The sequence below is a fragment of the Cydia strobilella genome, chromosome 20 (genome assembly GCF_947568885.1).
Source record: "Cydia strobilella chromosome 20, ilCydStro3.1, whole genome shotgun sequence".
NCBI classification, from domain to species: domain Eukaryota; kingdom Metazoa; phylum Arthropoda; class Insecta; order Lepidoptera; family Tortricidae; genus Cydia; species Cydia strobilella.
In genome coordinates this window covers 4,170,142-4,185,937 of record NC_086060.1, presented here as the reverse complement: position 1 = coordinate 4,185,937, position 15,796 = coordinate 4,170,142, and the positions used below count along the sequence as shown (strand labels likewise).

At 37.0% G+C, this 15,796-nt stretch overlaps 2 protein-coding genes across 4 annotated transcripts in view; both read right to left on the bottom strand.

The window, feature by feature from the left end:
- The window catches only part of LOC134750558 (probable small nuclear ribonucleoprotein Sm D2), a 119,115-nt gene extending 118,179 nt beyond the window's left edge, over nt 1-936 (bottom strand). Inside the window, exon 1 of the mRNA XM_063685766.1 lies at nt 933-936. The gene's annotated coding sequence lies outside the window, so the exon portion shown is untranslated. The remainder of the gene's footprint in view (nt 1-932) is intronic.
- LOC134750521 (serine/threonine-protein phosphatase 2A 55 kDa regulatory subunit B alpha isoform) overlaps nt 1-15,796 on the bottom strand; it is a 93,647-nt gene that overhangs the window by 19,249 nt on the left and 58,602 nt on the right. For 2 of the 3 annotated variants that reach the window (XM_063685713.1, XM_063685711.1), the window contains 2 exons: nt 4,364-9,022; nt 431-4,255 (listed from right to left, as the gene is read on the bottom strand). In XM_063685713.1, the coding sequence (XP_063541783.1) occupies nt 8,897-9,022 (126 nt within the window). In that variant the 3' untranslated portion in view covers nt 431-4,255; nt 4,364-8,896. Of the gene's footprint in view, nt 1-430; nt 4,256-4,363; nt 9,023-15,796 lie in introns of those variants that run through there. The other variant, XM_063685712.1, reaches the window with a different exon arrangement.

Genomic DNA, 15,796 nt, shown 5'->3' with positions numbered 1-15,796 from the left:
ATATATTGTTTAGACACCATGCAATGTGGCAATGTACGTAGGTTTATATTCAAATTTCGTCAAGTGGACGAAAACTAGCGAAATGACCCAATTTAGGTACTAATTGGGTAGATACCTACCTACCTAAATCTTGTTTACCCTGTTTCTAACAAATTTGTTCAGTTTGTCTTAAGGTAGAAATCCCAAATGTACAAACACTATATTTTTTATATATTAGAATTTCTCCTAACTGTGAAAAACATATACATGTGGCGTCAACAGCAGCTGTGTACACTTAATAACAAGTGTGGTAGTTGTGTGTACATTTTTATAAAAAAGTGGAATATTATTATTTGCTAACTCGTCTGCTGCTAGAACAAGCGTTTATTATCACAAAGAAAACATAACATAACTTTGGGTATGTTGGTAACTACCAAATAAAACACGCAAATCAGATATAAAAATTTATATTATAGGAAATATTTTGGATTCAACAACACTTCCCGTGGGAACGCCGCGCCCCGCTCATGGCACATACTGACAGTCCTTCAATCCATCAGTACGTTTATTGGCAATACACTTGGCAAATCATGTTTTTAACCCTTTATAAGAGGGAATATATTTCCCACCATGATTTTAACTTTATTGCAAAGTAAGTTATGAATAATTTCTGACACACCTGCCTGGTAAAGGGAAAAGGTGCGTCCAAATTTGGCGAACGCCTTTCGCGAAAGCATCACGAACTCGCATGTATTTCGTAGCATTCGACAAATATGTACGTACCTAAACCTTTTGGCCGCCATGCAACCTTTGTCGACTATGGCAGACTGTTGGCAATAAAGAAAGTTATACAGACAAGTATAAAATAATATATAAATACAATAATAATATAAATACCAAATATAAATGATTGTGTTCTTCATTATTTTTGTATATGGCGACTTGTTATTTCAGACTTGTTGTTTAGATTTCAGTATATAATATAATGTATTGCGCTTTGATAATCCTCTCATAGTGGGGTCAATTAAATGGTTATGAACGATGCTATACAAATATAAATGGGACTAAGACAAGTCATTATTTTAAGCATAAGGTTGGCAGAAATTATGCAAAATTGAGTCCTATCAGTTTGAAACAAAGTTCAAAATCACGTGGGAAATATATTGCCTGACCTTAAAAAGGCTTAAACAGTTTTGAGGATATCATACCAATAGACGCACTGAAGCTTTTCCTACATTCAACATTATTGCATTGTAAAGCTCTTGGGCACAACATAGACAGATAACGGTGTATAATAAAGTGACAAGCATATAAAATTCACAAAAACGTGTACATATTGCCAGTTCACTGGTTTTAATTTGAAAGTTTAGCTCTGCGTAGACCAAATGCTTGTGACCACGTACCGAAGTTGCAAGTTCTGTAGAACTTTTCAAATCAATTCTTTGATCGTCACATTAAATACGCTGCAATTTTGGAATGCGTTTCAACCAGGGATCGGATAGCGGTAATTTTTGTATGGAAACGAAAACGGTATTTTTTCGTTCTTTGTTAATTATTTAATTTCTAATTGGGCAATCTAATAATATGAAGTCGTTACCTAATAAAAACACAACTGAGTCCTACAGTTTGAGTATAAAATAATTCGAAATATAATAATATTTATGCGAAAAACCGGTTCCTTCCCTGGTTTCAACATGGTCACGTTACCGCAAACATCAGTAACTCGTTGGTTCAGATTTGAGCCCTTTCAAAGCTTCCATTTTATTTATGTTTGCGTTCGATACCAATATGAGTCACATTTTCAAGTAGCAGGTCCTTTCATAGCATTCAAAGAAAACATTAGTCCAAATGTTGGTTAGTGTCACAAACATTGGCCGGGCAGGCGAGGCGCGGGTCCAGTGGCTTCCAATTCGTTGTCCAAGACCGCACTCGAGGTCTCCCTACCTAACACCGCTCAACTGCGATTTTATCACATTTTATAAGCCCTCCGTTGATCCCTCGATGCAAAAAAAAAACTGATTTCTCTGTCTGCGTTCTCACAGTTTTTGCCTAACTATTAACTAGACTTAAACTATCTCAGTCACTCGTCGCCTCTCGCTCGCACACTCGCACAACTATACATGTCTTTGCTTGTACGCTACAAACTCACAGTATATTACATTGATATTTCGGGACTGAGTCAATTCCTGTACTGTCAAGCGATGTCTAAACATAGCTGCAGTTAGCTTTTTTTGAATTATCACAAATCGTTTTTTTTTTTAACTTACATCTATCGAGCCATGGCTATGTAGCGAACAGCGTTGTGAGACTAAAACTAGTTTTTTTGTAGGAATTGACTGCGCCCCTTACATAAGAAAATAAACTAAAACTTAACACATCCTATACAATCGATCAACATAAAAAATGGAGATTTTTATAACGATCCCAACCTATGGAAGTGCCTGAAATTGAGATAGGGCTTAAGCAAACGCTTTATACAGAAGTCTAAACATGGATCACAGGCCTCAGAGGTGCCTAGAAAATATTTTACAAAAATCAAATTCATCACAAATACTTTTTCCAACATAATTTCACAGAAGCTTTACACAATTTAAGTACAAATATATATAACTCTGTACATTAACATACATTGTGACAAAATATACTATATTTATATTATTCAGGCCTCCATTCGTTCGCTATATTTACATTCTAGGAAATGTTTTATTTAAGCTTTCCCTTGCATCTTGTTCAAGAAACGGTACCACGTAGTCAACCGTTAATATTTTTCACAACCGACAAAGTGGTACCTTTTTTTTCCAGAGACAAAAACATTTCAGGGAAATTCCATTTTGCAAAAACAATGAGACCCAGTAATGGGGCACGGGCATACTTGGACACTTGTTTATCGAAAAACATTTAATAGCTTTCTCACTACGAAATTAAAAAGTTGCGTTTATAGCAACTTACGAATTCTTAAGATATGAATAACGCTATCACATCTCGCGGTCACCGAACGCCTCGCCACCTATGCCTAAGCGACATCATAAGTAAAAAAACGATCACAAATATTTTAAATAGTACAATAATAAATAAAAAAACGATTAACAAAAACTGTACGCACCCTTAGGCACGAGCCTAAAGGGAGACGGGGTCCATGTAAACAAAAGTGTTACGTATACGTAGGTAATATCACTAAGCGCCACTTGCACCATTCCACTATCCCGGGGTTAACCGGTTAAACTTGGGAGTTACCATGGTTACCAGTACAATTTGACACTGGGTTAACGGTTAACACTGCGTTAGTGGGATGGTGCAGGTGGGCCTAACAAATTTATTTTGCTGTTAGTCAAATTTGGAAAGTATCATATTAAGTATTTATTGTGGAGTTTGGACATATTACCAGCAAATTTAAATTTGTAGTGTTACAGTTTTGAATGATTCACGGTTAGTTTCACTAGACTTATATTGACCGGGATATAAACCGTGATTAACTTTTGTATTATTTGTGAGCTCCCGATACAAAAGGTAATCACGGTCTATATCCCGGTCAATATAAGTCTTGTAGTGTTACATTTAATTCCTACATAAGTCTATTTTGAAATTAAATCATAGATATAGAGGTATGACTGCTATTGCAACATTGCATTTTTGTAACTGTGTAGCAAATTAATTGAGTTTTTAGGCTAACATGTCACATTTAAAGATGCAGTGTAATAACAATGCATTTTGGTTTAAGTTTAGTGTAGTGACATTCCAAGGCAAAACTGCTGGTACCAAATAGTTTGTTAGTCGAATTCTTGTTGAATTTCTATGAGGTACCGTATTTTGTCTGAAAATGACACTTGTAATTTGCAACACCATAATAACTGTGATATTTTAAAATGGAAGCCATAACTGTGTATTTTTTACAAATTAAAGAAATTCGTCAATAGCTGATATTTTCTAAGTTTAATTCGACATAGCAATGCCTAAAACCATTTTATGAAACTAAATTGTATCGGACAGAAGAGGCATTTGCTTGTACAATTACGAGCGGCGTTCAATATTAAGTGAGAATGAGATGCAAACTCTTTCAATATTAGAAAATTAAATACTGGCCGGTAAAGCTAATCTATCTAGTTGGTTGCTAGAAAAAAAAAACGAACTGTCTTTTGTTTAAAAAAAATTACGGTCATTTCTTTGCATTGCTATTGAGTACGTTAGCGAAAATGGAGAAAATTGAACTGCGCGCCGTTTTCAAATACTTGTTTGAATTTTTTTTCTACGGACCAAGTCAAGTTAGATTTGCGGGACACTTAAAATCAGAAATCAGAAACATTTATTGTTCAAACTGTGTAGGTACAAGAAGTATAGCTAGGTACATTTTTATGGGTATCAACAGTTTTACCCTTTTCGGGCATACCATTAAGGTCTAATGCTCCTCCGTATTCGACAGTCGCACGTTGGTGCGCCGAATTTAGACGTGGAAGAACATCGACCATGGACGACCTCCGCTCCGGACGCCCTACTACAGCAGTAACTGAAGAAATTGTGAAAAAAGTCGAAAACTTAGTTAAAGCGGATCGTCGTGTCACGGTTCGTTTTATTGCTGAAAATGTAAAGATTTCAACGGGGAGCGTGAATATTATTTTACATGAACGCTTGGGTATGAAAAAGGTATCTGCGCGTTGGGTACCAAGAATGCTTACTGACACGCAAATACAAACTAGCTTTGGACCTAATACAGCAAGACCGGGAACTTTTTTTGGCGCGATTTATAACAATGGACGAAACATGGCTACATCATTACGACCCTGAAACGAAACTGCAGTCTATGACATGGAAAAGGCCATCATCTCCAACTCCGAAGAAATTCAAGGTGGGCCCATCTGCCGGTAAGGTCATGGGCTCTGTTTTTTGGGATGGTAAAGGGGTAGTAATGATCGAGTATCACGAGCATGGAGCTACTATTACGGGCACTTCATATGCCAAACAAATGGCAACATTGCGCAATGAGATCCGCGAAAAACGGCGAGGTAAACTCTCGAAAGTTGTGCTGTTCCACCAGGACAATGCCCCGGCACACAAGTCCGCCGTTGCAATGGCCGCAATTCGTGATGCTAAGTCAGGGGCGTATTTACCCTAGGGCCAAGGGGGCCATGGCCCGGGGCGGCAGGCTGCGGGGGGCGGCGCAGGCCGCCGCTGGCTTTCAGTTTCGGGTGCCTCAGTGGTGCCCCAATATAAAAAAAAGTGGTTACTGGTACTATACATAATTTAACTTAAGGTAAGTAATTATTCGTTGTCTATTGCCAGTAGTCACATCAAAATTTTTACAGCGCGTTTGCGCCCCTTTGCCCTACCTTAATTCTTTACTCACGTCGGATTGTCGACGAGTTCTCATGATGTCGCCCTGTGACGTCGCTCTTCATATCGCCCTAAGGCCGCTAGTTTCTAATACAGGTTGCACTTTCTCTGTGTTTGCTTTAGCTGTTTCATTGCTTTGTGGACCAGAAAGAACTGACACAGCAAATTCTGGTACATCCTTTACACTTTTACTTTTAAACATATTGATATTATTAAATGTTGGTATTTCATTTTTAGTTTCGCAAGTAGTTGCATCGATTTTGTCTTCTTGTGAACCTTTAGCACTTTTACTTTTAAACATATTATTAAATGTTGGTAGTCCATTCTGATTTGTTTCGCTAAGATTTGATTGAGATGTAGCTATGTTTTCATTAGCCGGTCTATTAGTTCTAGTTCCATTAAAATTATTATTTTTCTTTGGAGAACACTTTGGAACATATCTATTATAGTTAAAGCCACTGCCTGGAACATACTCTCCGGCGTTAGGGTTTAGCTTACTTATTCTTATTTCATCTGTTGCTCTATTTCGGAATAGAGTCATTGGCTCGTTATTATCTCTTGTATCATGCAAATCGGTCACCATTTTCAGCATAGTCGTTTAGCCGGCCAGGTCGGGGCCCGTGCCGTCGTCTCCGGACGTCCCGTGGCTTCTAAAGTAGCTCATTTCATCCTCATTGGGCATTTCATTGCTCATGGCAGATAGGCGGAGGCCGTTCCCCGGCCACCACATGTCGGTCTACTCGTACGTCCTCAATCCCTGTCCGGCGCCCGTTCACCTCGCCAAGGTCCTTCAGGAGATTTGCCTTTGTCCGCCAGCCGCTCATTTTGACACTTTTTTACAGATGAAATTCACTTAATCACAATCGGTAAGAAATTACTAGAATGTTAACAAGCCAGTTTATAAAATACAATAAAATAATAGATTAAAAGGAAACGAAATAATTTAAATTTCAACATCACTATGACACGGCTAATTTCGATATCCTTAAGCATCCTCTGTATTCACCAGATCTTGCCCCCAGTGATTTCTATCTATTTCCGAGATCGAAAGAATACCCGAGAGGCCAGAAATTTCAAGACGACGACGCGGTAGTCGCTGCAGTACAAGATTTTTTAAGTACTCAAGATGAGACCTTTTTTAAAAATGTAATTTTAAGTTTAGAAAAAAGATATACTAAGTGTATTATGCTAAAAGGTGACTTTGTCGAAAATTAAAATGACATTTAAAAAAAGTTGTTTATAACATACTCATTCTCACTTTTTATCGAACTCCCCTCGTATATTATTATTTTATGGCATAACGTGATCATGATGCAGGAATGCACTGCTATACCGGATCCTATTTACTTATAGCCACTTGAAATGTACACAAACTGTTTCAGAGATCAATTCCGGAGTATGTTTTTATAGTTTTGACATTTAAACCTCAATTTTTGATCGATTGCTCAACAACTGCCGTTGCTCTTTCGCACAGTACTAATTAGAAACGTGTATTTTTTTCTTGTTGCGCGACTAGCGTCATATGTTATACATCCGTTCTTTGTAGTTTAAGCTTTTTTAAAGTGTACACGAGGTCGTTGGTAAATTGGTGCCAGTCTCCATACATTTCAAGCTAGCAAGCATCGTTATTTCATAATCCTAACTAATCTCATTTTTACTCGGTTAAGGTAATTCACCTTATGGTGTCATTAAACAATAAATACTTAATTAATCGCTTAGAACCTTAAGTTATTACAAGCGTATAAATTATATCAGAGTTTAACTAACGGACTTATATTCTAACTAGATATTAGAACATTGTATAGTTGACAATTGGTATAATATCCAATTTAGTCTTTCAACGACGCCATTTGCCTCGGGATAAAACCACATCAAGACAAGAACTAATACATTTGGACAAAAATAATTACTTATGTTATATATATTATAAAACATTTAGATCGCCAATAAGCAATGTGTCAAACGCTAAACCCTTTACAAAAGAGCGAAAACACAGGGGCCAAGTAGAACGAATGTCGACTATACAATGTGCTAGATATATTTTAACAATACTGCAGTGGTAGCTGTCAAAACGCAATTTCATTGAAGCAGACTATAACGGTGACTAGTTTTAGAGGTGGCAATCATGTTTACACTTTTGTATGAAAATATCTGGTTATTTTTTTATGGACTTATCATAGGAGTTATGTCCAATAATCCATTTGAAAGTTTGCACATTACTTCTATCTCTAGAAGAAGTATTTTTAGTTGGGCTTGTATTAGTATTATTTAATCCCAATCTCACTTCTGATCACAACGCTAGGCAAGATAATGCTACCATATAAATAGGGGCTTTTAATTTTATCGTATATCAATGTAACACAACTTTAACACATTCACTGTCAACGTTTTCGTACCGCTACGCTCGTAGCCGATCCCAGCGTTTTCCCGCTTTGTAGAGGAAAGCGATTACGAACAGAGAACCCGCGGGTTCCCGGCACTAAATGTGTTACCCCCTGAATGACGGGATAAGTTCGTCTTTTGACACACACAATCTGAAAGAGAGAGATAGTCGTAAAAACTAGGGGACCAATGTAAGATGACGAATTGATAGCTACCACTGCGATTTCTACCGTAAGTTTCCAACAGTACCTGCCTTATCGACATCGTAATAAGTTCACGTTTCGAGTTACACAGAGGAAGAACAGGCCTTGATTAAATTGTCCATATTTTTTCTGTTTCCCCAACCTTATACTTAATGTATGGGGATTATTACGAGGTACAAGATTACAGTATGTACAGGCGTATTGGTGGTTGACTGCAGTGAAAAGTAACTCTGTATTTGACCAATTAGAAGTGCATGCCGTAGTGGTGGTGGTTGCGAGTACAGTCAGCCTCAAATAGATAGTGACGGCAAAAGTAGCCAAATATATATACACCATAGAAATGACGATGTGTTTCGATAGTTGTGTCGTTTCCAAGCAAAAGGTACCACATTGTCGCTTGCCATAAGGACGCTGTGACAGGTTATTCGTATAAGGATACAAGCAAATTTCGCCCTTATAGTAAGCGACAATGTGGTACCTTTTGCTTGAAAACGTCACAATTATATTTTAGCCACTTTGACCGTCACTATCTATTTGATGCTCAGTGTACACTCTACAGGTTCCAGCGATAAATAGATGACAGCCCAGCCTTTCACTTATGTTTATATGTTTACAGACATTCTGACAGATTGACAGTTGTAAGTTTGACAATCTTAAATCTACCCATAACAATGGAAACGCAATCAATCGATTAGACATTTGCCTCCAGGGCATATCAACTCGCACGTAAGACGTAAAAATACCAGGTTTACTTAGAATCCTATTTGTGATAAGGCTAAAACTAAGGCCTTCGCCAAGAATTCAGTTTCAAGGCTCTTAAGCACTGTATCTTCCTCGTTTTGAACTCTAAACCTTTGTGATAAAACTCAAAACTCAAGGCTTATTCCGGTATCTTGCCCATTCAGGCTCAGTTGAATATACCTCGAAGGCCGTTGCATTTTGAGCCGTATTACCCCGTGTCAAGGTCCTCAGATGTGCCTGGAAGGTTCCGACAGGGTTGGCGAAGGCTAGAACTTGTCCTGGAAGATGAAGAGGTTGTTGGTGGCGGCGACGGCGATGATGCTCTCGTGCGGGTGCCACGCCGTGTGGAGGATCTTTTTGTTGAAGTCCAGGCAGTCTACGCTGATTTCGTCCTGTGGAATAAGTGTTTTTGAGTAAACAAAATATCAGTAATTTGCCAGTTTTATTTCTTTGGATATAGTTTTGGCGACGTATCTTCGGGTCATTCTCCAAAAATATGTCTGTGGTCTAATTGCCGCGACCCATACAAAATGAGACTTTGGAAGTAGTTGGGTGGTATGCTACTGTTTTGTGAGGAAAGTAGGTTAATCTGATTAAGGTTTAGTCACGGAGTAGGATGGAGATGGCAAGTGGGCGTTCCCGTCTATCCGACAGTTAGTAGCGACCGACTCACTTTATGCACAGACTATGCTCAGTTGTTGTGTAAACTTCATGCTCGAATGACATTCACGTCGTACGTACGCTCGTCTAACAAAAATTGATAATTAAATTTAAAATGCCGTATTGTGCAGTATTAAGCTGCAGAAATCACAGCGGTTTAAAAAATCTTTCACGTGGAGGTATTTCCTATCACCGGTGGTTATTTATTTAAATATAATCCGATAAATACGAAAAATCTGTTTCTATTGCATTATTTACGAATGTTCGTTAAGTAAATCTATATTTTATCAGTTAGAACTTAGAGTTCACAATCCTTTGTCACTATTCTTTACGTTTATCTGGAATATTCGCTATCCTAAATGTCAAATAACTTCGCTACTCAGATGCTGCGCAATGTCGATATTTATATCGATAAAGTTAAAGTTACGATATTTCAAGTTTGATGTTTGGTAGTTCGGTAATAAATTATTATTTTAGACACGTTTCTAATTATTATTTGGGATAATCAATGTCTTAGTAAATATGGCAGCTCTGGTCATCAAGCACTAAGTTAAGTCGGGGTCATTTCATGGCAACCTTTCAAACCTTCGTATTCCTTTACATACGTTTTTGTTTTTTACACCCATCATATTTTCATCGTTAATATAATTAGACTAGGTACTTAATGCACTTATGCGTACAATGCATGCAATGTGCCATGAATAAACGTTTTATATTTTCTATTTCTTTATTATTAATTATTGTAGGTTACCACAAGATGCCGATATTAATAATAAATGGGTCAATGCTACTGGGCAAGAAAATTAGTTTCCGCAAAAATATAGCACCATTTGCTAGGAGCATTTCTTAGAGAAAGATTTCTGGGGATAAAATTGCCATACATCTCATCTAGCGTCCACACGCCTAAAACTTAGTTACTAATTTAGTAATTATTAGTGACATTCGGGCTCACTTAATTAATAAAAAGTGTTCCGTACCACGCAAACTAGCGTGAAATATTGGAATTTTGCCGCCCCCCTTCCTGATTTGATAGGTCACAATCTTACAATCAAATCAAGTGGGATCGATGAGCCAGTTTCATGTATGCTTTCACACCATACAATTAATTTGACAATTTAATCAGGTTGTCCCGTCTAGATTGGCCTTAAATAAAAAACCAAGAAAGCTGCCGACCGTACTTTAAAAAATTTAATATTTTAACTCTACCATCCCTCTATATATTAGAAACATGTAAATTTGTAAGAAAACATCCTGACCTATATTTAAAAGCTAAAGATCGTCATAATACTTGTACCTTAAATTTAAGACACCAAAACAAAATAGCCCTTCCCGCCAGTAACTTACAAATAAGTAATAAGAGCCCCTATAATATGTCAATAAGAATTTTCAATAGTCTCCCAAAGGAAATAGCGGGAGAGCAAAAATATGATAAATTTGTTAACTGCTTGAAAAATTATTTAACGAGTAATTGTTTTTATTCTATACAAGAATATTTTGATTGTAATAAATACCATAAATAGACATATAAGTAATACATAGCTTAGATAGGTATAACTTTTGTGTAATGTTATCTCTGTGTTTAATTTACATATGTATTAGTTTAGAGTAGATAGATAAAATTGCAATACCCTTACAGGGTGTCATGTTGTGATACATTATCGATTAAGAACATCTGTAATTTTACCAATGTGAAAGCAATAAACATATTATATATTATTATTATTAAATGCTGCTACAAGTAAATATATTGTTAAAGACGAATACTTACCTATGTAAGTAATTGCAGATTTGTGATCACAAAATAACAGCAATACCGAGTTAATAGACATTTAAAGAACTATGATTTTATCTGTTTGACTTTAAGATATATTTAATGTTCACATTAACAACCTAGTTGGTCAATTAATAAGAAACAAATTTCTAGTTAGATATTTGTTGTACTGTACTACATATTATTTTTCATACAATCACGATTATCACTACCTATATTATAATCATAAATAAAGTATCATCTAAATGTGTTAAAACATACGGTAATGAAATATCAATACCTAACTGAACACACAAATATCGATAAAACACTCCGATTACACTGTCCCCTCCCTATATCGTCGAATGGAAAGAAGTTCCAACGGTTAGCTACTCGCAGGCGTGTAGAGGTCTCGAAAACACCAGTGTAACGTGACCGTGAGATCCGTAACAAACCATGCGTAATTAGACCTTACTTATACTGGTTTTTTAGCCCTTTTCGCCTGTAATAAGTAAGTGATTTTAAAATTATATAAAATAACGCCATCTGGTGTTGAGTAGTTGTATTAGGTGAACGTTGAGCGAGCTTTTGTGAGATGAATGAGATAATGAAAGAGTCGTATGTCATATAGCTTTGACATTATAATTTAAACCGTCACTCATGTAGTCTACAGTTGATATTCGTTCGAAAAATGTCCACCGGTAATAACTTTTTGGTATGGAAAGTTGCTACGAATCAGAGCAATTTTGTAAGTGTGTGACGTATTTTAACGTGGCTATGAATGTGTGAGTTTAGCGACACTGGTTTTCATACTAAATAGGAGTCATTTCACATCCACTAGTTTATTAATTCGTGGGTTTAGTTTTCTGTTTGGGTTGGAGAGTGAGAAATTTACGTCTAGGGCTCATATGCATTTCTTCACGGCTACCATCAGTTTGGTACTGACATAAACGCCAGCGAGAACGTAATTTACTTTCTATGCATCTCGCTCGTACTCACATATTAGTGCGAGCGAGGTGCATAGAAAGTAAATTACGTTCTCGCTGGCGTTTATGTCAGTACCAAACTGATGGTAGCCGTACTTGTAGTTGTAATTGCGGTGACGCGATGGAATCGATTTTAGTACGCAAAATTGTGTGATTGTATGTATTTATCTGCTAATTCACAGTATGGCGGTACGCTGCTATGGTTGTAACAAGGCAGGACGTGGTATATAGTATGTTACCGGTGATGCCCATTTAGATTTTGTTGGAGCTGGAGGCGGTAACGTATTATATACTCAAGCCGTTCGTATCGATTTATAAGTCTCTTTAGAAAACACCTGGTAAACAGTAAATAGACGAAGTGTTAACTCTTTGCCAGGCCGCACCAGTTAACAAGGTTTTTCCAAAAGATCCAAATATATTCCAATAGATCAAGCTTTGATGATTCATTTGAAAACAAGTCACATTCCCCGGTCGCGCAATATAATTTGAACCTTAAATCGGATTGCTCCAATCGTATTGATGTGTTTGATAAGTCGTATTAAGCCTGGAAAAGGGTTATAGAGCAGTACTAGCACAGTATAAGGAAGGTTTTCTGTTTAGCATAGTTGCGCAATAATTAACTTGAATAAGAACTAGTAGCTCTGTCACCTGTAGACCTCGCGAGCATAGCTTAAGATAAGATGGATGTGTGGAGCAGCTGTCCTGCCGACTAACCACCAAAAGATCAGTAGATTCGTAATGTAAAGTAACCTAGATAGCGGATGGAATGTTTATTGTTAAAAAAGATTAGAAATTAAATTAAAATTCTTGTTTGAGACTTTGACAAGGCACTGATATTTTCAGACATTAATTGTCATGTGCTTGTAGCATCCGTAATCATTTGTTTGAAAAAAAAAAAAAAAACTGATAATAGCTGAGATACCTACATGGTTCAAACCCCGACGGTGCTAATTTTTTTTAAATAATATTAACGTTCTTTTTCAAGTTAAGCGTATGTTATTTTATTATCAATTGAGTGTCGCGAATTCTTCTACCGATAACTACAAAAACGCTTTTTTTGATAGCTTAGTGCTGTTGGCGTGCGAGTCACATTATTGAGTAGGTAACAAAATTTTACATTTACTATGAAGAAAACGTGAAATTTTATTTGCATTTTTCTATCTCGCCAATCAGTCCTGTTACGTTTGAGAGGGTAGAATAGCTACAGAAAATAGGTACTTTTTTCATACAATTTCCATTTCGGGAGAAAACGGTTTCCACTAACTAAATCTTAACAAATCACTTTGATTTTGATGTTGATCGCTTCAGCATAATATATTCTAAGTTTGTAAATTTCGCTTTAAAAATAATTATCATAAAAAATAGCATGTGAAAAATAAAAGTTTTCATTTTCATACAAACTGTGTGGGAAAAGTTTTCCTCGATAGGCTGTAATGGGATACAAAATTTTTGTTCCCCAATAGCTTTTGTTCCATTCGCGTTTCTCCCCATTCTGCTTTTTAACCAGGCGTTTATTTTTTCAGTAGTTAACTTAATCACACGCGAATGTCCCAGTCGCTTTTTTCCCCAAAGAGTAATATTTCCGAGAACAAGCCCTTCTTACCCTGAGCCGACGGAGCCTATTTCCGGGCGGTTTGCCCTTCGGGCATCTGAAGCTACCTAACGAACCTAACCTACCTATCTATCGACTTAGTGTGACTATCGTGAAAACATTACTCTTTGGGGATAAAAATGACTGGGACATACGCGTGTGATTAAATTAACTACTGAAAAAATTAACGCCTGGTTAAAAAGCAGAATGGAGAAAAACGCGAATGGAACAAAAGCTATTGGGGAACAAAAATTTTGGGTAGCTAATCTAAACAGTCATTGCGAAGACCGCATAGGGCCGCTTAGGGACCTCATAGCGTAAAGCAGGCGCCCTGTATGTAAGACTTAAATGTTGGGCTTTACCCTAACCTACAGTGAAAAGGTTGTAGGCAAGGGAAAAAAGGCGCCTTGTATGTAATCTTTACAGTGTAAAAGGCGCCGCAGGCGCCCTTTACGTAAGGCGCGCTTTTGATTGTCGGACTTCGCTCGACCCTGCAGTGTAAAGCCTGTGTGAAAGAGCGCGCTTCGCACGCTTGAATGTCGGGTTTCGCCCGACCTTACAGTGTAAAGGGCGCCGCAGGCGCCCTGTATGTAATCTTTACAATATAAAAGGCGCCAAAGGAGCCATGTATAAAAATCAGGCTTTACCCGACCCTATATTGTAAAGCCTGTAGGTAAGAGCGCATTTGAGCTTTTTATGCCTTAATTTTCGCACACGGTGGCCTCAAACAAACGCAGTCGTGATATTCCTGTAAAAATGCCACATTTTAACTCTTTTCCAGCTTTTTATAATACCGTGTATTTTATTTTTATAATATTTCAGAAAGATCTATCAAATGAACTCAATTGTATCGAAATCGGTTAATGGACTGATGAGTAATTATTAAATAAACACTGCAAATAGGGATCATTTTAGCTCCGAATGCGTCATTTCTAGCGCAGAATCAGCGCCATATATGTAAAAGTAATGGCTACTTTCGTTGATACACTGATGAACCAAAAACCAAAACCATTCATAATATACCGCCACCGCGCCATAACACTTTTTTGTTAATATCGGTTTTCGATCCGAGCCCCTCTACGGGTTTTTAAAGACGTGCACCTTACGTTTTACGGGTTACAAAATTTACTATGACAGTACCGCTCTAGTATAAGTTACTCTATGGTAGTGGAGATATGTTGAAGGGAGCCACACGAAATCAAGCGCACGAAACTCTAAAAACCGCACAAGTGCGGGTCGGACTCGCCCACCGAGGGTTCCGTACGTTTTAGTATTTGTTGTTATAGCGGCATCGGCAACAGAAATACATCATTTGTGAAAATTTCGGTTTATTAGATACAGCCTGGTGACAGACAGACGGACAGAGGAGTCTTAGTAATAGGGTCTCGTTTTTACCCTTTGGGCACGGAACCCTAAAAATCGGCCCGTTTCGACCTGACGATGTCATCACCTGTCGAACAAATTAGGTACTACTTAGTTAGGTCACCTGTGTTAAAGTGACATCTTTGTTAGTTATTATTAAACAACACAAACAGGCGTTGAGTAATATTTTCTCAATTTTTTATTGAATTTTTCTATAATATTATTGAATAATTGGCTCCATAAACCCGTTCAGACAAACGAATCTATACTACATAAACCTCAAAGTTTATGGTGCAGAAATCTACTTATTTTAAAAGAAAAACTGTAAATAAAATTGTATGAAATTCGGAAAAAGGAGAGAACCACTTAAAAATGCCTCTGCCGTTCAAAACACTTTAAAAAATTAAAATAACAAAAATAAAACATATTTTTTAGGGCTAGTTAAATAAAAGCTTGTAAATATGAAACGAATACGCTAAGACCGCGCTTGATCAATTAATTTCAAAATAGAAAAATAAAAAACAAATAAAAAAACAGTACGAATTTTAACTTAAGTGTAAAAAACAAAAAGTTATGTAGCAGCATAACTTTTTGTACTGGGGATCGAACCAGGGACCACCCGGTGCAAACGAAAAAAGCGAATGTTTTGAAAAACACGCCATGATAGTGCTTACCTAAGCTGACGAAATTCAGCTACTCATTCTCGAGTAAAAACTAAATATCTAAATACCGCCAAAGCCAGCAATACAAACTTTCTGCATTTTTCGACATTTAATCTGTAAACTTATCTTAAAAAGAAAATACTGTTATGATATCG